We start from the raw sequence: 24,440 nt of genomic DNA, 5'->3' as shown, positions 1-24,440 counted from the left end.
CATACAGATTTATGCTATCCCACGATACGAACTTTTAAAACTCAGCTCAAGCAGTGGTTGAAAGTAAACCAGTCCTGCAATCACTGACTTTTAAGTTCTTAGTAATCTATTGTACTGTACAGTTTTATTGTAATCTTTTGTTCTTTGTCTTTTTGTGTTACCTGCTTAGGGACTGCGGATGTAAATTGGCATTTTTTTTTTTTTTGTTGCTACAATCTGCCATATTTATATCTTTTAGATGTTCATCAATGTACACTGTCCCTATTAAATTAATAAATTTAAAAATCCTCAACAAAAATATGAAAACCTATACATGTTTGGGTGGGTTTAGTTAAAGCCAGGGGTGAAAGTGGGCCAGAACGGTCAGGAACGCAGTTCCGGTATAAGATTCAGGGCCAGAACGCAGTTCCGGTATAAGATTCAGGGCCGGAATGCTGTTCCAGTACACGGTGCTTTGTTTCTGAAAATATGACGGCAACTGTCAAAATGCTATGTTTAAAAAAAAAAAAAAAAAAAAAATGCTAAGCTGCCACACATGCATTTCATCTCCAAGAAGAAAACAATCTACCAACATCAGATTTACATACACGAGTGTTAACAACTAGCATTATACAGTGCTTCTGTAGCGTAATCCGTTTCCACCGATTTCTGACAATGATGAGTCACGTCAATGTGCGAATGCACACAGCAAAGCAAAACGCCTGGACTCATTTATCCGTTCAATTGGCTGACATACTGACATGTGATCAGCAGAGAGGCTGTGCATGTTTTCTGGAACAGCAAAAAAAAAAAAAAGTTGTTGAATTGATGCGACAAAAAAGGGCAATGCAACATAAAATAGATCAAATCTTTAAGAGCAACGAAAGAGTTGAGGAGGCATATTTATCATATTTAGTTTTATTTGCTCTGATGGGGAGGTTCAGTACATCTTGGCTGTCAATGTGCACTTTGGACTTATATTTGTTCTAGGGCTGTCAAAATTATCGCATTAATGGGTGGTAATTAATTTTTTAAATTAATCAAGTTAAAATATTTGACGCATTTAACGCATATGCCCCGCCCAAACAGATTAAAATGACAGCACAGTGTCATGTCCACTTGTTACTTGTGTTTTTTGGTGTTTTGTTGCCCTCTGCTGGCGCTTGGGTGTGACTGATTTTATAGGTTTCAGCACCATGATCATTGTGTAATTACTGACAACAATGGCGAGCTACTAGTTTATTTTTTGATAGAAAATTTTACAAATTTTATTAAACGAAAACATTAAGAGAGGTTTCATTATAAAATTAGTATAACTTGTACTAACATTTATCTTTTAAGAACAACAAGTCTTTCTATCCATGGATCGCTTTAACAGAATGTTAATAATGTTAATGCCATCTTTTTGATTTATTGTTATAATAAACAAATACAGTACTTATGTACAGTATGTTGAATATATATATATACAGTATATCCGTCTTGTGTCTTATCTTTCCATACTAACAATAATTTACATAAAAATATGGCATATTTTATAGATGGTTTGAATTGCGATTAATTACGATTAATTAATTTTTAAGCTGTGATTAACTCGATTAAAATTTTTAATCGTTTGACAGCCCTAATTTGGTCATTGATGTTAGGCTATTGATTCATTTCCTTATGAGGAATGTCAATGTTTGCGTGATCTTTAAAATATACAGTGGTACCTCTACATACGAAGTTAATCCGTTCCAGGACCTTGTTTGTAAGTCGAAATGGTCGTATGTCGAGCAGGATTTTCCCATAGGAATACATTATAATTCCATTAATTCGTTCCACAGCCCAAAAACCTGCACTAAATCCTTAAAAAATACTGCTGGTACTATTACAAATGGCAATTACATATAGCAAAACAAATAAATAATAAATAAAAATCGGATTAATAATATAATAATAATAATTCCTGTAATAGTGTAACGAAACGGGTTCTAATAAGGCGGACTTTTTTTCTGTACCTGAAGGCACCGCGGGGCTGACGTGACAAAGAGGGAGGGGAGCGGGTGAGAGTTTACTTTCGCTTTCAATGCTTTCTTGAGAACATCGTCAATTGCGGCAGACAGCAGGCTTTTTGTGTTGAATAAGTTGTGAAAGAAATGATGAAAACGTGGCGAAGCTGGCGATTTCTCTGGAGATGTTACCACAATAAGAATTGTCAGCTTAACTTATAAAGAATGGCGAACGATGGTCGGAGGAGGACCGTGGAGATGTATTGTTGAGCCATTTCACCCCACGCTCATATTTTTCTGTCATTTGCATCTTCATTTAGAAGGTAAGCGTCAACTTTTTCCTTGTTTCACCACCTGTACCAACCTTTTCTGAAACCTGTGTTGATTTGTCACACAAGAAAATCCGCCGTGCATTCGTCTGCGGTGCTGCCATTGTCGTCGTATTTCGAGCATGTCGTCGGATGTAAAAACAAATGGCGAGTCAAATTTTACGTCGGATGTCGAAAAGTTTGTGTGTCGAAGCGATCGTATGTAGAGGTACCACTGTATTCCATTTCACTCTGCATAATAAGTCTTTGTAATTATTTTTCTGAATGTATGTTACTTATATCTTATTAAAAAAATGTTTACATTAAGTTCAATTTTTGTTCTTAAATAGTTCAAATTGAGATTTGGCATTTAGTATGTGAGGAAATGAGGGAAAATAAAAATTAGGAGATTGTTGGGGTTATTGCTGTCTTTGTTAACTTTTATTTTGCAAATCATTGAAAAAATACAATTTTGAATGAAAATCAGTTTTTGTAAGTGTTATAGAAATAACTGTGCTAAAACAGTTTTCTTTGCATTTCAGTAGTTCAAGAGGTTTTAACCCCACCCCCACCCCCCCACCCCCGAAAAAAATAAAAAAAATAAATACATACAAAATAAATTCTGGCTCCGTGGCGACCTTCACGTCAGGGAGTTCTGGCAAGAAATTCTAGCCACTTTCACCTCTGGTTAAAGCAGACACTTTTTTACATCTGTGTGATTTTGACAAACATCAGATATCATTTGATGGATATTTTATACAGAAATGTGAGAAATTCCAAAAGGTTCAGATACTTTGTCATACCACTGTATAAGTGAAAAATTTGACTCTGTCTACCCATTTTTTACCTAATATTAATTGACATACAGAGCTAGAGCATCAGTAATATAACTTATTTTGGTAGCAAGCAGCAAATGCCAGTCAGCATTGTTGTATTGTTTGTCTGTAACTGCTCCCCCAGGGTTTGTGTGTAAATATCCATTATGATTGATAAAAATACTAGGGCTGTCAAAATTATCGCGTTAACGCGCGGTAATTAATTTTTTAAATTAATCACGTTAAAATATTTGACGCAATTAACGCACATGTCCCGCTCAGACAGTATTCTGCCTTTTGGTAAGTTTTACAGCAAGGTTTTTTATGCTGTCTAACAGCGAACTCTTGTGGTCGCTTTGCGACCCTTGGACAAGATTTGTCCGTAAGTATGGTTGTTGTAAAGAATGTACATATTATGTTAGTAAGCGAAATGTTATATTTTTTGTATGACACGCTTTTTGTTTATGTTTAGTGAACCTGTATAGCGTGCTAAGCTAACGTTGTTGCTAATGCAATGCTTGTGTACTTTTTTTTTTGTAGTTTCACTACGGTCTAAAGAGGACAGTGGTTTGAGGCCATTTTATTAATGAATCAGATGAAAAAGGAAGAAGTCTGATTATTAAGGCGTCGTTCACTAGCTGTCTAGCTTTGGAAAAAGTAGACGCTTCGGAGTGAGGACAGCATAGACAGATTTAAATGACAGTAGAGTGAAATGCCCACTACAGTCCTTATGTACCGTATGTTGAATGTATATATCCATCTTGTGTCTTATCTTTCCATTCCAACAAATTATTTTACAGAATGTATATATAATTTACAGAAAAATATGGCATATTTTATAGATGGTTTGAATTGCGATTAATTGCGATTAATTACGATTAATTAATTTTTAAGCTGTAATTAACTCGATTAAAAATTTTAATCGTTTGACAGCCCTAAAAAATACTAAAATTAGTACTAGTTTTGGTTTGTGCATAAACAGCCTTTTCCAATATGGATGGGAATCGAAATCCGATTCCAATTCCGAACCGGTTCCTAGTGTTTCGATGCCTCGACATCAAAATGAAAAAGCCTTAACGATCCCTTTAACGATTCCTAAAGACGCGTATTGCGTCGTGACGTGTCTTGGTGTCCAGACGCATCAAACTAGCATGGCGCCAAGAACCACTCGCTCCAAAGTGTGGCTACACTTCACCAGGAAAGAGGGTGAAAATGAAAGGTTACGATGGTTTAGCACGAGCATTGCAGCGTAAACTTAACAATGACAGCATGTAGGTTCAAACACTCGATAGTGTGTCTTCACTTCAAGAGGAAAAATTACAACAAAGCAACTTGCAGTCATTGCAAGGTGGAGATAACTGCATCGGGAGGGAATACGACTGCACTGTCCTCACCAAGACGCTAAGGCTCAGTCCTGGCTATACAGCTAGCTAAACTCCCAAATGACGATGCAGAAGACGTTGGTATAATTTGCTGACTTTATTCAACCATTACTTGAAGAGTGAAACTAAAAATAGAAATGAAACAAATCAATTTCGTCCCCAATAACAAAAAGGTTCGCATCAACGTAAATCAGCGATGATTAGCTGCTAATACAGTAATAACACAATTGGTTAGCATGCATTCGCTAACATTAGCACATTGTTCAAACCACTACACAAGTGGATTTAAGTGTCCGTTCACGAGTGGAAACACACAACAACAACACAAAAAAATGATACATACAGGCGTTGCCTCTGTAGATATTTTACAAACATTAACAAAAAATGTAGGCTCGTAGTTATGTTTCCCTCTCTCACTAACTCTCTCACTCGCTTGAATGCGGCACTTTTTCTTCGCGTGTAAGCGCGCTCTTCTTCACATGAGCGCGTTCTTCTTCGCGTGAGGAAGTGCAAGGGCGCCCCTACTTGAGTGTGAAAGCACCATAAAAACTAAAAGGTATGCATTTCAATATAATGGTAAATAATACACTTTAACACATATAGCCAAAGGCAGAACAATGACCTATATGCCAATATATACCAATATTTTTTATTTCTATTAGAAAAATGTTTTAGTAAAATGTTACACATTCTTGTGTATTTGCCACTTATTGCCACAGTTAACGTTGAGGATTTGGGCCTCTTTTGACCTCGTTGTGAGTTTGTGACTTCTGATTCAACAAACTCGATGCCAATCAAAACGTTTGTTCTTCTTTTTCCCCAAATTACAATCGATAAGAGAATCGATAAAGAATTCAGTCGTTAAGCAATATCGATAATGGAATCAGAATCGTAAAAATCCTATCAATTCCCATCCCTATTTTCCAATGTGTATTAGTATTAAACAAAATGCTATGAGTATAGCAAAACAGCAAATCAGCTCGTCACATGGCCATTCATTGGGACATTGAAACAATCTCATCCGGCCTGAAGTCAGGAATGCATGGACATCATCAAACACTCTATTCTTAGGGTGCTTGCCCTTCTGTGTTATATTCAGTCAGTAAAATGCATGCCCAATTGGATTCAGTTCAGGTGAATAACGTAACATTTCTCTCGGTCTCTCTCTCGGCCCTGCTGAGGGTGACAAATGGCAGTTTTAATACAGTGTATATTTCTTATCAGAGGCAGCCATGAAGAGTAGAAGAGTATTTCCGTTAGAAAAATTATTCATGTAACTGTTCAATCAAAAACCCGTTTCTCTTTAGCCCTTTGAGAAATTGTGAATGTGCAATGAATCAAGTTAACATAGTCCATTCATTGTAATTATGTGGAATGTGAATACAGTAGCGCAAGCTGACGTGTGAGTGCAGTGTTATACTTTCACAGATTGGGTAACGTGAACAAAGTAGTGGTAGCACTCCAGTGTAAGAAATAGAAAAATGTTAGCTGCAGTGGATCAAACCAGTCCCAACAATGCATAGCCTACATGTCATAATAGAGTTAGGGAGGAATCCAGTCATACAGGATGGTAAACAATGTATGCTGGGATGTTGGTTGATAGAGCTGGGAATCTTTGGGCAACTAACGATTCGATTACGATTCAGAGGCTCCGATTTGATTATAAAACGATTATTGATGTACCCCCCCTCCTTTTTTTTTTTTTTTTTTGTTAAATGTTTTGTTCAAAAATCCTCTCAGGCTAAACCAAACTACTATTTCAGTATCAAGTTAACATAGTAAACAAATATACAAAAATAACAGTAAATAAAAAAACTCCAGTCCCCATTCTGTATCAGCAGCTTTAAACTACATTCAATTTATTTAATGTTGTGAATCAACTGTTACAGTTGTTAAAATTGTTCCCGTTATTCCATAATTTCCCTTCTGTCTACTTTTGTCAAAGTTTTAAAACTATTTCATCATTTAAAGATAGATCCAACACAAGATTCTGCCGATTTAGGAGTATTTTAGATAAAAAGTTAATTAGGTTCGCTACAACAGAGCCTTCTAGAGAGGTCTACTACTTTAAGATGGCGATGTTTACTTACGCCAGTCTGTCATTTCGCATCTCTGTTCAATAATACATGTTGTAACACCGACGTCGTCTGTCATTTGCATCTAGTTCTACATATATATGATATCTACTGTAGCCGTATGTTCGTAGCAACTGGGTGTTGTTTGTAGCGGCTGTCAGCCGCAGTCAGGTATGATTGTTTTTTTATTTAGCGGCATGAGTTGAACATGATATTTACTCTTGGTCCGTTCCTAATTGCGTCCCAAAGACCGCGCTGACTGTGTTTTATTTCCGCTTTACCTGGTATAATTCAATAATCGGAATTTGGATATTTGTGAATCGTTCTCTAATCTTCCACGGCCGAATCGCGAATAATCTAAAAATCGGAAATTTCGCACGCCTCTATTGGTTGAGGTACAAATATTTTAACAAGCTGACCAGTACAGATAAGGTTGTGTTGGTATTGTACTAATGCAGGAATGAATCAGGGAACGACTAATTTAATCAATGTGCTGCATTAATGCATGTACAATTTATTCTATGACTGTTACTTTGTCTATAAGTGAAAAAAAATTATCGTCTTCTTAATCACTTACATCGAGATTATTTAGCCTTTTTTCTCTGTTCATTGTCTGTTTCTACTCTATTGGCAATACTGTAGGTCTTCAAAAAGCAAGTGAGATCCCCTATTAGTTAAAAAAAAAATTACAGAGGGCATAATTCTCTTAGAAAAATAAAAAATGAAACTAAACACGTCTGACTGAACATACAGGTACGTTAAGGAGATCCTCATGTAAAGTCAACACTTGAATCAACATAATGATAGATACATTTGCACAATCTTAAGATAAAAGGGGAATGTAAAATTGTATTTTTATGAAGACACTTTTGCTACTGTAAAAAGGGTATTAAAGTAGACATAAGGAAAACTGTTAAGTTGGTCGCACAAAAAAAAAAAAAAAAAAAGTTGCCTCTCTTGTATTCTTTACCAACCATCATGTGTGAAATTTAACAACCAAATAAATTTGATGGTGTCTGACTATTTTTGAAAAGGTTTGGGGAATCTAATTGTGATATACATTACAACAACTCCACACCTTGTTTCTCTGCCCATGACTTGGCAGCTAAATTGGTATGAAACAGTTTGGGCATCCCTGATTATTTGCCAGATTTTCCTTTACAAAAATCATTGGTTGTATGTATCAACAATTTCAGTTAAATATTATAGCATACAAATTCAGTAATATTTGAGAGGAAGAAAAAAAATGTTTGTAGGAGTTACAGAAAGTTTGCAATAATAATTCAAACAAAAGAAGCAAAGTGCATAAATTTGGGCAGCCTTGTTGTTTCTTGATCTTTTCGCAATGTCATTGTATTTTATGGATTATTTTACTTTTTAGCTCTTAAATTTTTTTTAATCTTCTTTTTTTTTTTTTAAATTAAAAACCCTGATCTTTTTCACCTGATTCTGATCCTCTGAAAAATGCCCAATTTCCGATCATGTGATCGGATCAGGGCCATCCCTAATGTATACTGTTTGCTTGATTAAACTTGAAACTACTCACGCACGGACTCAAACGCACTGTACTCGATGTGACGCAGGACATCAAAGGAAAGCAACTTCAGAACAAGCGTGTAGCAGCAATGAAGCAAATTTATTTCATTTTACCTCATTTAATAACTCATATTTCTGGGAGGGGTCCAAAAATATATTGTGTGCCTAACACTTCCAAGCATTTTCAAGGACGACGCAAAATTCAAGCATTTTTCAAACCTTGAAAACATGACATGAACATCCAAACATTTTCAAGGATTTCAAGGACCCGTGCATACCCTGTATACAGGTACTTTTGTATGTCGTAAGCCTCTAACGTTAGGCATTTGTATGATATAGTATGATATTCTGATGGAATGATAACCTTAAGCCAAAATATCACGGTTTCACGGTATCCCAGTATTGCAATTACAGCTCTAAAACGTATTCCGAGATATCTGGGGTTTAAAAAAAAACAAAAAAAAAACTTTTTTCCATTGAACAGGATTTTTATTTTTCAAAACATTAGCAAATTGGAACATAAGTGTAATGTTAAGGTAAAATAAATAAAAATAAATAACAAATTATTCTAAATAAAATTAAAATAAATGCAGTCCTTTAGGTGAGCCTAAACCCACAGCTCTACATTCATCACAACAAAAATAATTGAATTATTTTCCATAAAAACAACGTGTGTATGACTTGTATCATGTTTACATTATACGCACACTCTCTCAACACAGACAGTTGTCAGAGAGAAAAAAAACACGTTTTACCACCGCTAGACACTCTAAAGACGCTGGAGTAACGCTCATAGCTGTTGGGAAACATTCATGACTGTGTTTACTAACCTTAAATTTTGTATTATGCGAAATCATATTGGAGTTATTGCCTCCTCGGCAGCCACCAACATGTCGGTTGGCTCTCAAGCCGCAGCCGTCTGTAACATTTCTGTTGCTGAAGTATTGCCATACCAGCGATTTCATTTTCTTCGATGGGGGAAAAAGTTCATGAGTTACATCTCCTCCAGCCATTGTGCAGCACTGCTGACTCACTGACACTGAGCAACAATCGTTAATTTTTGTTTAATTTTGTATCAGCCGCCACCCTTCGCAAACATGTTTTACATGTCGGTTGGCCCTCATCCTCTAAGCGGCGGCTGTCTGTAACTTTTCTGTAGCCAAAGTATTTCCATAACATCGATTTTGTTTTCTTCGATGGGGGGAAAAACATTCAGGAGTTTCACCTCCTCCAGCCATCATCTAGCACAGCTGACTCACTGCCACTGAGCAACAACCGGTGGGGTGGGGGTGGTTGAGCCTTGCAGCTGCAAGCGAGGGATTTCTCCATGCATTTTTGGGACATAAAAATTGCTAATACCTTAGGGACGGTATGATGGAAGATTTTTGCGATTTTGAAACCTTGATGTTTTCATACCACGGTATACCTTGAAACCAGTAATCGCCACATGTCTACATCCAGTAAAGATTAATGTAGCACTGAGTTAGTCAGCCAGACGTGAATGTGCGGTTACTTCCGTTGTAAGCTTTTCAAACAAAAGCACTTTGCTTCTAAAAGAGCAAAATCATATCACATATTTTATTGCGTTTAAAATAAGAAAAGAAATTGCATTCAATTGCCTGACAGAATGTTTATATTTTCTCGGCAGTCAGCAGTAACGTTTAAAACAAGTGGATAATCTGTATTCAGTTTTAATTGTTTCGTTTAGGGCTGCAGCTATCGAATATTTTAGTAGTCGATTAATCGATGGACTAGTTAGTTCGAATAATCGAGTAATCGGATAAGGAACATGACAAATTCAAATACATGAGCTGAGCCTCAAACAGTATAATTTTGTTTTTTTAAATGAGGATCTACGTACAAGAAAAAAAAAATTGGCTAATTTACATAGAAAAAGTTCGTTAGCTTAAATGCTATAAAAAGTTGTTTTTTTTTACAGTGCTCTTAACAAATTTTTCAGACACATATTCCCACAAAAAACGGTTCAATATACCTATAAACTAAATTATGAACGCAATCAAAAACATTAGCTCAAACAAAAACTTAGCTTACTTTGGTCTTAACAGGGAGCAGTTGGCTCTTTTGTTCAGCCATAAGAAAAGAGGCAGAAAAGAGGGCAGCGTATCCACCTTAATCAAGAAAACCGAATGCAAACACTTTCAAAACAAACCATTAAAACGCCACTTTAATTAAACGAATACTCGAAGCAACAAAATTTAATTCAAATATTTTTTTCTAATCCAATACTCGAGTTAAATCGATTAATCGTTGCAGCACTAGTTTCGTTTAATGCAATATATTGCATTTCATGTTTCTTTTTTTTGTCTGCATTCAGTAGGTCTATTGAATGCATGTTTACAATGTAAACCAATGTGACCAATGAAAAAACATTTTGAGGACTACCTCACACAGCAGGGGTCCTCAAACTTTTTCCTGTGAGGTCCACATAACTTTTCCCTTCTCTGATGAGGGGCTGGGTTCAGTTTGTAACAGAAAAGGTGTGATGATTGTAGGAGTGCCTAAATGTAAAAATGTATTGTTTTTCAGAAAGCCACAATCAAATAACCCTTTCTGGATTCTTCACGGAACAAAAGTGAATAAAATAAAAATAATATAATATAACATATATATATATATATATATATATATATATATATATATATATATATATATATATATAACACTATTAATTAAATAGATAATAACCAAATAACCCTCTCTGGGGTCTTCACAGAAAAAAGCCAGGAAATTAATAACACTATTGAAGAATTTTTTTTTTTTTTTTTTTTTTTTGTGGCCGCGGGCCGGATACCGTAATTTGGGGACCCCTGTTACACAGCTACTGTGAAAGATGGAAATGTTTTGATAGTATTGTGCAATTTCTGTGCCATATGTAAATAGTGCACATACATATATACCGTACATAGTGAATTTTGCAATGAAGCTTGGGTTGAATAAAATTGTGAATTAAAATGAAAACGCATTTTCTACCTAAAAAATTGCAACTGTCTTATCTAAAAACATTGAGCCTCGGTAGAATTTCAGGTAAAGCTTTGTCCATTGGCTGTCATAGTTTCGATTTAAGACTTGTGCTATCAGACATCAAGTTCTTCTTTGCTTTTTTTTGTGTCTGTTTGTATTTTAGGCTTGCAGTCTGGCCCACATTCTACTTAAATTGGATTGGAAGCCATTAGTGTCCCAACTCGAAGCATATGTTCCAAGTTGTTGAGCATTTCATTTCACGAGACGATGGCGAGGGGGCTGAAGCAAGAAGAAAACACACACACACTCACACACTGAGTCTGCACAGAAAAATAAACCAGACCTGGACTCGGTCTGTCGCTCACTTCCAGGCACAGACAGACGTCCCATGATGCCTGGAATGACCATGGACTTCAGGGTCACATTACAAAGCATTACTGCCACTGTGACATGCATGTTTTCATACGTATGTATTTCATAGAGAGATACCTTTTGGGCTTCACAAAAGGTACTGCTGTACTCTAAAACAAAATCTAAATACTCCCTCTAGGAAAGGAGTGGGGGGCAGAAAGAGGGATTGTATTTCAAAAGCGAAGCAACTGTCTCACTTGAGTTTTTGTTTTCCCTCCTTTTTTCTTTAATTCACAAATACTTTGGATGCACCAAGAGAGGAACCTCGAGCAAGTCGAATCATTATCACTCACATATAAATAAGCCTTTCCTTTTCTAGTGCAGAGTGTGTATTCTATAAGCATTTAAACATAGCGGGGGGGATGGGCTCAGTGTGTATGCCTGTGATCATGGGGTTCCCAGTCTGAGTTTTAGAATGACAGCATAAAACACTGCTGCCTCTGTGAAAGCCAGGAAACAGTCTAATGCATTTATCCAAACGCGTATCTAGAGAGAGGCCCCGTGCCCTATCCCATCCCTTCCTAACAGGGTCCTCTACTTTAATCAAATTACAGCAAAGAAACCGGAATAAACATTTAAAATAAATAAAATTTCCAAAATATTTACAACGTCAAATCAGTAAAAGATATAAGATTGTAAGGTTGGCGCTGGGTCCTGAAATCTTGGAGTGACACGAATGACTGTTTTTATCTCAAATGCATGATTACAAAATAGATTGAAATGGTAAAGCTATAATTTTGTTTGCATCAGCTGTTAATTGTTAATAATTATCAGGAAGGAAATAGTCGGCTTTATTTAGCTTAATAAATAGGAGAATTTGATAAGAAACAATAATATCCAAAATCTTTGTTGTTAAATATTAGCAGGCTAACTTGAGATCTCGGATAATTGTAACTGATTTCAAAAGCCAGACAAAGTGGCCTATATGACTAAACTTACTTTTTGTTGAAATTGAACTACAAATTTGAAGCACAATTGTTGAGTTGATGTGGACGGCCCCCATGCAGGTGTTTGTTTCGGCCGAACTGAGGCTAAGTTAACTTTAATCAGGCAAGGCGTTTGAAGAGGACAGTTTTGATTAGCCAAATTGGTCTTTCACCAGCAAGGCTAATGTCTGAAATATGTGCATCACCGTACTCTGTTTCAATTTCAATTCGAGGTGGTGAGGTGACAATGCAGAACACTTTTATTTTTCCTCCACCTTCACAGGAAACATCCACACTTTCACCTTCGTTTGGGTCTTTAACATATGCCATACCATTTTTCCTTGCGTCTTCTCAAACCCATTGAAAAGCACAGTCAATTGGTGCAACACTGCCATTAAAAGGCTGAGATGAAACACACCACGACACCATAAAGAAACTGCGACGAAACCTGTCAGTTTGAATCAGAGAGGTATGAAACTAAACTCTAGCGGGAGATAAATTCAGTGAGCAGGCTCAGACATCCCACCAGAATGTGTCTTGTGCTGTCCGGCATGGTTACCCTTAATTCAAATTGAGGTATTTGGCTTGATTTATTTCCCCCTGCGCCAACCATTAAAACGGACTGACATAACATAAACTGCTAGGTGACCTTGTCTCCTTTTCCACATTGGAGGGACCAACACTTGCTCTGCCGCCAGCCCTTCTCACAGTTCACAGAAATTCCAAAACAATACTGTGGGAGCAGTATGTCAACACTGCCAGCAACAAGCAGAAGGCAACTGTCCTATTTTCAATCCCAAATTCTAGACACCTTGATCTTGCTAAACTGGCCACATCTATGTGACACATTTTTTACGCATCCAAGTTGTACAACAGTACAGCATTTATTTTCATCTTAAACCCATAAGAAGTGAATCTAAAAAATACAAATGATCTGCAAAATAATATGATAATAAACCGCAAATCAAATGTATCAACACAAAAACTAAACACGTTTTATTGAGTGTGTTGTGTAAAACAAAAAAATTAAGAGAAAATCAAATTTAGATTTAGATTTCAATTGTGATTAAGTGCAATTTCTCTATGTGCTTTACATTTGACTTAGCACTAGTTTTTCGTAGTTGTTACAGTTTTTTAAAAAAAATTGCAGTAGAAGGCTGTTGTTTTACAAAATATAACCATTATTAAATCTACTGTGCTTTTAAGAGTCAACATTTTTTTTTCCAAATATTATGCAGGAAACACTTGGAACAAGTTTTGTTTTCAGGCACTTGACAGGTGTGCTATGATGTGTGTCAGGCGTGCACTTACATGTGGACGTGTGGAGGCTGGAAGCGGCTCTGGTTGATATTGTAGTGTGTGAAGGCCTGTGTTGGGTTGGAGCTGTACTCATCCACTGTGATGGTCACTTTGCCATGAGCCATCCTTCCAACGTGAGGACATGAGACGCCGTTTGTTCACCGGGATTCAGCAGCAATGCGTGCAGCGGACATCCTTTGGAGCGGCTCAGAAAAAGCCCAGGAAGTCACCCACAGCAGCTGCGACAGCAAACACCCGGCTCACCGACCCAGCACTTTGCCGGCTGTACGAATAAACGAAAAGATGTCAAAGGCAAGGGAGAAAAATGAACTAAAACTAAACACAAGCCATTATGTTCAACTAATTATAATTGGTCAAAGACTGCATTTGCAACTAACTATTTAACTACAAACATTTATAAACACAATTGTAAAGAACATCTTATTGCATGTCTAAGCATACTTTAAAAAAATCAAAGCAAAAAGAATAAACAAAATGCTCAGTAAACTACACATCATTACTTATCATCCGTCAATAACTGCTTTGCTTTTAAGAAAAGGATTGAAATAAGAACACTTCATATTCAGGTATCAGCCTGTTGACATTTAATGAAACAAAAGCTACTGGGTCCGGTATAGCAGTTGCAAAACGTCATCATAAAAAAATGAAATCAAGAAACACGGCACGTCTGAATTTGCACACCCCACAAAAATTAAACTTTTGTTTTCCCTACCTTCTAAAATTGCCCTGTTGCACTGAATCCCATGTGGGAACCTCTAAAATATTCTTGCATAACCGTAACTGTTTTTAAAGAAGCCAAAATAAATTATTAACGTCTTTGAGGATAACGCAGCTAAAAGAAGTGTGGCCATGCATCTCCAGAACTCACTCACCGCGACAGTTGTGTCTGCTTGGACCCTGAGCCTCCCTCCTGCCTGACCTCCCTGACTGGTCGTAAAGTGCCCACTGAAGTGAAGGGTTTGACAAGTGTTTTATACGACGGCCCCTGATGCATACACAACCGTATTAGAGGGGTTGGGGAATATAAAAAGAAGACTGCCCTCAATTTACAGTCTGTCATCTTTTTGGAGGGAAATCAACAGCTCTTGGCTGATTTAATGGTTGCATGCATTTACTGAATTTGTTAAAATGCATGTCAATTACAGCAACAAGAAACCATCCTAAACAATCTATATCCCTAATCCTGGGTCAGCTGAGAATGTGCCTTATCAATATATCTAACTGCAACTCATTCCTTGAAAATACAGTGTGTGGGGGGTGTCAATATTTCCTTTTTCCCCCAGTAGCTATTTAATGCCAATAAGTTTTCCCACTTAGAGATAAAGCATGAATGTTCAACAAAAAATTCCTATGATCAAAAGGGTATTTTGTGTGGTTGCAGTTCCTTGTGAATGTCCCAGAACTGAGAGGACAATCTGAGGACGGCTTCTTACAAAGCTGCACCTAGGCTATTTTCCATTAGATCTTCAATAACAATATAGCAAATTATGCAAAAAAAATCCTGTCTTCGCTGAATTATTTCAACTGATCAAAATACAATTAGATGCAGTACTTTAACAGTATTTCTACACTCCTACAATATGACACCTAAAAACAAAACTAGACTTTTTTTGAAAACGCAAGCTAAGCATTTGTGCTCCAAACTGTCTATGCTTCGATACATGTGCGCGCGTGTACGTACTGTACGTATACGCGCGTTGCTACTCAAACTATCTCTACATTATGGCTACAGTAGCAGCGACTAGCCCTCTAGCCTAGCGTGCTAAACCTTCCCCGACAGTTCCTTTTTTCTAATCTGATTTCTGTTGCCTCGCAGCTCCTCACTCGAACCGATTGGCTGTGACGCCGGTGCGCACACATTTGGTGTCCGTGTAGTGTGCACCGCAAACCGCATAGGCTTCAACTTTCCGCTTGGAAAGCACCCCGGTAAAGCAACAAAACGGGGGTGACGGCGGATAAATTGACCCTTTCGATCAGGCACGCTGGCGATGTGTGTGCTATGTGCGGCTAAACACTACCGCCTGCTACACAAACAGAAAGGTCCGTTTAGTCCTGAACTCTGGTCCCGGGTCTCCTAAAAAGCCCCCGAAGGTGGTCAGTGTCAAGACAGCCCCGCGCTAATCTCTTGTTCCTCCACGGAAATGACAAGCCACCTCAAAACGATGGCTTTGTAACGCTATCAGCGAACGTTGTCGTTCGTCTCCCCTTTCTACCCTTAGTCCCTCTTCCGTTGCTTTCATATTCGAGAGGAAAGGATCCTATACCTTCGTCTTGCAGGTTTTTTATTTTTTATTTTAGTCAAGCCGGAGGAAGAGCGTCGGGTCGGGGTCGCCCTCTACGCGGTTGAGAGACAAGAGTCCATGCGGCAGCAGAGGAGAGCAGGCGGGGTAGAGCTCGGCGGCGGTCCGGAGTGGCAGAGGTATTGTGCAGGTAGGGCAGAACCTTCGACCCGGTGGGACCTCGGCTGGCTTCTGTGCAAAGAAACCAGACAAGGAGAGCGAGGGGGTGGCGGACGAGAGACTCTGACAGACAAGCGGGAGGGGAGAGAGAGAGAAGCCTCCCACCGACGGCGCAGAGTGTAGTGAATCGGAGTTGCCACTGGGGTCAGAGAGCAGGAGCGAGCACAACCCCCAGCCACCTCCCGTGCGCGCGCCCTCACCGGCGGGCACACGCGTGGTGAGTTGCGCGGGTGGGAGGGAGAGCGCGGAGAAGGGCGCTCGAGGAAGTCACCGTGCTGCCTTCATTCATCGTCGGCAGTTTGAATGTACTAGTCCTTCTAAAAAAAAATTGCATATTGTGATCAAGTTCATTATTTTCTGTAATGTACTGATAAACATTAGACTTTCATATATTTTAGATTCATTACAAGGAACTGAAGTAGTTCGAGCCTTTTATTGTTTTAATATTGATGATTTTGGCAAAAAAAAGTCAAGAAAAACCAAAAGTCCCTATCTCTAAAATTTGCATAATTCATTCGACCAATACAAAAAGGTGTTTTTTAATTTAAAAAAAAAAAAAAAATCAACCTTCATTTAATTATATCAGCTATGCACTCAATACTTGGTCGGGAATCCTTTAACAGAAATGACTGCTTCAGTGCGGCGTGGCATGGAGGCAATCAGCCTGTGGCACTGCTGAGGTGTTATGGAGGCCCATGATGCTTCGATAGCGGCCTTAAACTCATCCACAGTGTTGGGTCTGGTGTCTCTCAACTCCCTCTTCACAATATCCCACAGATTCTCTATAGAGTTCAGGTCAGGAGAGTTGGCAGGCCAATTGAGCACAGTAATGCCATGGTCAGTAAACCATTTACCAGTGTTTTTGGCACTGTGAGCAGGTGCTGGGTCATGCTGAAAAATCAAATCTTCATCTACATAAAGCTTTTCAGCAGATGGAAGCATGAAGTGCTCCAGCTAGCTGCATTGACCCTGCCCTTGATAAAACACAGGCAACCAACACCAGCAGCTGAAATGGCACCCCAGACCATCACTGACCGTGGGTGCTTGACACTGGACTTCAGGCATGCTGGCATTTCCTTCTCCCCAGTCTTCCTCCAAACTCTGGCGCCTTGATTTCCGAATGACATACAAAATTTGCTTTCATCTGAAAAAAGTACTTTGGACCACTGAGCAAAAGTCCAGTGCTGCTTCTCTGTAGCCCAGGTCAGGCGCTTCTGCCGCTGTTTCAGGTTCAAAAGTGGCTTGACCTGGGGAATGCGGCACCTGTAGCCCATTTCCAGCACACATCTGTGCAAGGTGGCTCTGGATGTTTCTACTCCAGACTCAGTCCACTGTTTCTGCAGGTCACCCAAGGTCTGGAATCGGCCGTTCTCCACAATCTTTCTCAGGGTGCGGTCACCTCTTCTTGTTGTGCAGCATTACCTGCCACACTTTTTCCTTCCCACAGACTTCCCACTGAGGTGCCTTGATACAGCACTCTGGGAACAGCCTATTCGCTCAGAAATGTCTTTCTGTGTCTTAGCCTCTTGCTTGAGAGTGTCAATGATGGCCTTCTGGACAGCAGTCAGGTCGGCAGTCTTGCCCATGATTGCGGTTTTGAGTAATGAACCAGGCTGGGAGTTTTAAAAAGCCTCATAAATCTTTCGCAGGGGTTTTGAGGTAATTTGTTGATTCAGATGATTAGGCTAGTAGCTTCTTTAGAGTACCTTTTCATGATTTGCTAATTTTTCGAGACAGGGATTTTTGCCAAAATCATCAATATTAAACCAATAAAAGGCTTGAATCTAAAATGTATGAAAGTCTAATGTTTATCAGTACATTACACAAAATAATGTACTTTATCACAATATGCTAATTTTTTGAGAAGGACCAGTATGTTCTAAAGACAAAATACTGTATGATTGACAGACAGACAATCAGACATTAAAGTTTTTGTAAAATACTGGCAGCTGTGGTTGCTAGACTTTTACCGTTAAAATAACAAGAAAACCGAGGAAAGGGTATAGTGCAGGGGTCCTTAAATCAAAATCTTGAAGGTCCACAATTGTTTGTTTTTTTTTCATACAAGCATGGGTCCATTTATTAATGTCGGTCAAGTACAAGGCAGGTCGAAGGTGGTAAAGGTGGTTTTCTTTTGACCAAACAAAAATACAATGCACATTCTGATTAAAATAAAATAAACTGACAAAACATTTTCTTGACTGAGAATAAAAATACAAAAAAAACATGCAAGTACAATGTTTACACATGTACACTAAATAATTGACAAGATCTGTCATTAAGGTGCAAAAAATAACTATTGACAGTAAATTTTGTAACTGTAAAACATTGCTGGACAAAAAAGAAAACGTGCAAGTAGTACAGTACATGTACTGAACATAAATAACAAGCTCTGTCATTAAGGTGCAAACATAATAATTATTGACAGTAACTTTAACTGTAAAACACTGCTCGATGAGACAAATGGCATTTGGGGGTCACAAAGCTGTTTACTCACATCATCAGCCAGTACTTCAGTGCGTCTTGTGGTTGATGAATCTGGGAGCGAGATTTGTTATAGTGTCAGCATTATAACCCCATAGTCATTTCCTCCTTTTATTTTCCTTCGAACATTGCTGTCATCACTTCAGTCATGCAACCTTTTATTATTTCTCCTTCAGAGAAAGACTTCTTATGTTTGGCCAACACCCACGACACTTTGAGTGAGCACTCCGTTGCAATTTGTTGTTGTGTCATAGATTTAACAATAACCTTGCTTGACTCTGTTAGGTTTTGTGTTGGTTTTCGCCTAGTGTGACTTGCCCCTGTGATTGCCCATTGAGTTCATCTGTTGTGCCTCCTAGTGTATCCTCCAATCTGCATCCTCCTGTGCTCACCTGTTCCTCGTTGTGTCGTTTCCCCTTGTCTGTGTGTGTGTATCAAAGCTCCCAGTTTCTTTTCACTCCTTGTTGCGTCATTGTCTATGTCAACGTTGATGTCGAAGTCCTGTCCAAGCCCTCGTGTATTAGTTCCTCCGATAAAGTAAGTTTTGTTTGAACCTTGCATTTTTGATCCCCAGTACTTTTGGTTGTACTTTGTGCTTTTGTTAGGTATTATTAAAACGTTTTTTGAGTTCACCACCACCTGCCTTGCTGCCTTTTGTTTCCCTGCATTTGGGTCCACACCACCTGCCTGCCCGGTTTCCCTGACAGAATGACGCAAACAATTGTGGACCCAGCGGGAAAGATCCATTTTCGGGAGGCACGCCGACGGCCATCAGGCCAAACTCAGCCCACCTGCCGACCACAGCACATTTTGTTAGACTCTCCTATATTCTGATTCTGACTCTGACCCGGATTTTGATTTTACGCCCTCTGTTTCCCCTGGTTGTTTTTCCTTCCACTCTCCACACTCTGTGTCTTGTTCAGAGCTCCGAGCCAAAGACTCCTACCTGGGATCCCGTTGGGCCATCTATCGGGGACCCCCCCGTGGTGGTCTGCGGGGTCGCCCAGGCTCATTGTGGCCTAATGAGGCTGTTCTGCCACCCCTGCCACCAGAAGGCATTTGCCAAAGGCCTTGGCGTGGTCGTCAATGCCGACGGCGTATGGCGGTGCCGACGTCGTGGCTTCCCGAAGCTCCCGTGTCTCCTGCGCCGATGTCAAAGCTGCCCGAGGTGCCCATCCCGGCACCTCATCGCCTAGTCCCCATCCCAGCGCCTCGCCGTCTGCCTCTGTTCCGGTGCCCGAGCCGACTCCCCGCAGTCAAGTGCCTCCCGCGCCAACTCCCCGCAGTCAAGTGCCTTCCGCGCCGACTCCCCGCAGTCATGTGCCTCCCGCGCCGACTCCCCGCAGTCAAGTGCTGCCCGCGCCGACCACTCCTGTTTTCTCCTGTGACTCCGCTGCTGTCCCGCCAGCAGACTCCGACGACTCCGCTGCTGGCGACGACGACTCAGTTCCTGGTCCGCCCGACTACGACGACTCAGTTCCTGGTCCGCCCGACTCCGACGACAACGACTCAGTTCCTGGTCCGCCCGACTCCGACGACGACGACTCAGTTCCTGGTCCGCCCGACTCCACCGCCGACGACTCGGTTCCTGGTCTGCCCGACTCCGCCGCCGACGACTCGGTTCCTGGTCCGACCGACTCCGACGACAACAACTCGGTTCCTGGTCCGACCGACTCCGATGACGACGACTCGATTCCTGGTCCGCCTGATGACGACGACTCGGTTCCTGGTCCGCCCGACGACGACGACTCGGTTCCTGGTCCGCCCGACGATGACGACGACGACTCAGTTCCTGGTCCGCCCGACTCCGACGACGACGACGACTCAGTTCCTGGTCCGCCCGACTCCGACGACGCAGTTCCTGGTCCGCCCGACTCCGACGACGACTCCGTGCCTGGTCCGCCCAACTCCGACGACGACTGCGTGCCTGACTATCCTCACGACGACGACGACGTTGCTTCCTGCTTCCTGCCACAGCTTGGTGGCATGAACGACAGTCCTACCTCGCCCGGGCGCCCGCCTGATCAACCCGTGCGATCGGCCCACGGTTGGCGTCCTGGACGCCCGCCTGACTAGCCCTGACGGGCTAATGTTGCTGCCTCCTCCCAGCATCCTTCTTCTCGCCGTGTTTGGGACTTTGTTTTCTTCGGGACGTCTGGGATCCTTCCCTTGGGGGGGAGGGGGTTCTGTTAGGTTTTGTGTTGGTTTTCTCCGAGTGTGACTTGTCCCTGTGATTGACCATTGATTTCACCTGTTGTGCCTCCTAGTGTATCCTCCAATCTGCATCCTCCTGTGCTCACCTGTTCCTCGTTGTCGTTACCCCTTGTCTGTGTGTGTGTGTGTGTGTGTGTGTGTGTGTGTGTGTGTGTGTGTGTTTGTCTTTGCTACATTGTGGGGACCAACACCTGACAGCCCAGTCATAGTGTGGGGACCAAAAAACTTGTGGGGACCAAAACCCTGGACCCCACAATTTTTATCATTGATATAGTGATAAAATGACTAGATAGACGTTCTGTCAAAATTTCAGCGCTTTACCCACAATACACGAAAACCAACTTTTTTGTGTGAAGTGTGTGTGCTCAGTGCTGCCCCTGTAGACAGAACATGGTACTGCATCTACACACAGTTACGCACACTTTCACACACTTGTCTTGTTTTTATGCCATTGTGTGGACATACACAGAACAAACTTGTCTTGTTTTTATGTCATTGTGGGCACACACAGATCACCCAGTTTTTGATCTGTTGTGGGGACACATTGCGCAACTACAATAATACAAAAATCCCTCTCAGGTAAAAGCTTTAATATATACAACACTTTGAGTTATATAAATTATGTGTATTAAAACTTATACATTCATTCACAAGACACCTTCGCGTTTTTTAACAAACTTTTGCGGATCTTTCCCAACAGATGAAAGCGTAAAATGATCCAATTTTTCAAGCCATGGGTGAAAGGTGTAGGTGGTTCATTACCATTTTATGCTTATGAATACACGAGATGATATCTCGAAAATGTTTCATGCACATCTCAACGTTTATTCAAATAACTAGTCAGTTTTACCATGTTTGGAGTTTACCTTTAATTCTGAATGAAAACTGATCCTTTTTGGAAACTGAAAGCGTAAACAATCGGAAAAACAATGTTTCCTTTATCCTAAATTTGCTAACCATCTAGGATTTTAGAAGTTTTAGGAAGTTTGAAATTCTCAAATTCTGTTCAGTGACGGACTTTAAGCAGAAGCACTTATTTGGATTTTGTTGTTTTTCAATGTCTTAAATTAAAATGTTCAATCTAAACTCACTGAAGCACTTCATTACGACAAGCAATTTCTACAAAGTATGGCATCAAATGCGATGCAATGAAAAATATGGGTCCTAGATTTTGTGCTGGTGCATCCAAAAAAAAAGTTAGGCACACCAATGCAAGCAATGCAAAACGTGTGGAGCCCTACCTCACAAAACATTCAGATTTTCCAGACTGGCATCTTTTCCTACCACTGGAGCCAACTCATAATGTGATCAGTTGACAGCTCCACCTCTCTCTTCACCCGAGCGTCCATGACATTCAGCCGCAGGCCTAATGACACGACTACAAAGTCATTAATTGAGCTGCGGCCTAAGGTGTCCAGGTGCCAAATGGACATATGGACTTCTTTATGCTTAGACATTGTATAAATATTGATATGCAATGAGCGCAGATTTCCAGGCATTAAAAACCACTCAGGAGCTGATCTGGGGGTGTTTGGGGTTACTCTCAATCATGCCCCTCCGGGTCTTGCTGTCATTCAGGTGAGGTCAGGTGTGGGGACACGTGCAAGGAAGACGCTTCGCTGCGTTCACCCTCGCGCTCCACTCAGCGGCTGATCTCCTAGCGTAGGTCCGGGCGCCTTCCCGGCCCGGTACCCTTACATTCGCAAGATTCTCTTCCAGCTACTACACAGCACCCTCTGTTCCAGAGTACAGAGCCGGGATGAGAACAAGGTGCAGTGGAATGCTGCGGAGCTCCAAAAGTCTCCACAAAGCGTCTCTACTCACTGACTCCAACGCCTTCCTGAAATCGACATAGGCAGCTAATACTTCCTTCTCATATTCAAGAAGTCGCTCTGAAAAAACGCGAAGTGCTAGGATGCGGTCGACAGTGGACTTCTTTGGTGTGAGCCCAGACTATTCAGGACGCTGGTGATCGAGTAGCTGCTGACGTATCCTGTTCAGAAGTACATGTGTGAAGGCTTTGCCGGGCACTGAGAGGCGGGTGACCCTGTGGTGGTTGCTGCACTCTCGAATGTCACCCGAGCTCCAAACGGAGCAGATGAGTGCCTGCAACTCCCGCAGGGCGGCGTCGGCCCAGCTTTAAGCGTCTATCCGTAGACACCGCAGTTGCCTGGTGCACTCCCATCCCCCAACTGGCCAACAGCCTTTCGGACATCCTCAAGGGTTGGCACAACAATGTTGACCAGTGGGTCAGGCGTCAGGCATGCAATGCCCTTGGCGGGGAGCTCTCAGCTGGGAGGCTCGGCCCCACGCAGCTCCTCAAAGTACTAAACCCAGCGCCACGGGGCGTCCTCTTCCGACAGGACTGTGCCATCAGCAGCTAGAACCACCGTGCAGCTTGGACGGGAGGCAGAGGAACGCAGCTCGTGGATGACTTAGAAAACCAGACGAGCGTCGCCGGAATGTGTGTCCTCCTGCTCCCCATGAACTGTGCAGATGGGCTTTCTCCTCAGCTGCCTGTAGGGCTCGGAATTGTGGTCAAGTCTTGCCTTGCGGCTCTCGTCGATGATGTTTAACGTCGCTTCCGAAAGCCCACTCCGATGGCCCCGGGCAACTTTGGGATGCTGTCACTAGCTGTCGCCCGGACACAGTCCCTGAAGCCAGTCCACATATCCTGCGCCTCCCCCACAACGCCCAGTCGCCCAAGCCATTCTGTCAGGTTTTTGGAGTGCGCGTCTGCCACCCGGGGGTCGCGCAGGCTTCCGACATCCAGCCGAATTTGGCTGGCCGTCGCGCAATGCGGCATGCCCATAGCTGTAGCTTCAGTGTCGCTACCAGCAACTGATGGTCAGTGCTGAAGAACTGGCCACTCTGGAAGAGACGACAGTTCCGTCCACGAGTACATGATCGAGCTCCTTCGCAGTTCGGCCAGTATTAGAATACCAGGTCCGTAAATTCGGCCTCGTGAACCACGACCCTCCAACCCGAAGACCGCGACTTACTGCAAAGTCGAGCAGCCTCTCGGAGTTGTCGTCACAGATTCCCTTGGGGACACGTTCCAGAGCTGTGAGGACCGAGACATGACTCCTAGCCGTCCCATGACGTACGAGTGACAGTGTTGAAGTCGCCAAGCACGATCCTTGTGTCTCTCTTTGGAACAGCATCCATCGCCGATTCAAGCTCAGTGTAGAAGGCTCCCTTCTTTGGAAGCTCACTTTCCCTGGTTGGAGCGTACACTGCAACAAACAACATAACGCCCACCGAGTGAGCGGGTCGCACCCTCATGGTACGCTCTGAGACCAGCATGACCTCCCTGACCTGCGAAGCCCCCCTGTTGGCCACCACAATGGCCAAACCCTCGGTGCGCCGACCTTCGGCTCGACCCGACCAGTCATAGGTGTAACCACCTACCTTGATCTGGCCACTGCCTGGTCGATGAAGGCGACTACAGCGATGCCCAACCTGGCAAGCTCAAAAGACAAGGCAGACACGCTGGCATCATCTTGGAGTGAGAGCTTGTTCCAGGCGTCCATCCAGCGTCCACCCGTACCGAACGCC

General features: G+C 41.6%; 1 protein-coding gene across 2 annotated transcripts in view; it reads right to left on the bottom strand.

Annotated features, from left to right (window-relative positions):
• mpped2a (metallophosphoesterase domain containing 2a) overlaps positions 1–16,340 on the bottom strand; it is a 98,235-nt gene extending 81,895 nt beyond the window's left edge. Inside the window, exons 1-2 of one of the 2 annotated variants that reach the window (XM_057835307.1) lie at positions 15,990–16,340; positions 13,717–13,987 (exon numbers count right to left, since the gene is read on the bottom strand). In XM_057835307.1, coding sequence (XP_057691290.1) covers positions 13,717–13,829 — 113 coding nt within the window. In that variant the 5' untranslated portion in view covers positions 13,830–13,987; positions 15,990–16,340. Of the gene's footprint in view, positions 1–13,716; positions 13,988–14,597; positions 15,719–15,989 lie in introns of those variants that run through there. The other variant, XM_057835312.1, reaches the window with a different exon arrangement.
• Between the last annotated feature and the right edge of the window lie 8,100 nt (positions 16,341–24,440).

Source organism: Corythoichthys intestinalis, chromosome 1 (genome assembly GCF_030265065.1).
Source record: "Corythoichthys intestinalis isolate RoL2023-P3 chromosome 1, ASM3026506v1, whole genome shotgun sequence".
Taxonomy (NCBI): Eukaryota; Metazoa; Chordata; class Actinopteri; order Syngnathiformes; family Syngnathidae; genus Corythoichthys; species Corythoichthys intestinalis.
This window is presented reverse-complemented; position numbering and strand designations above follow the sequence as displayed.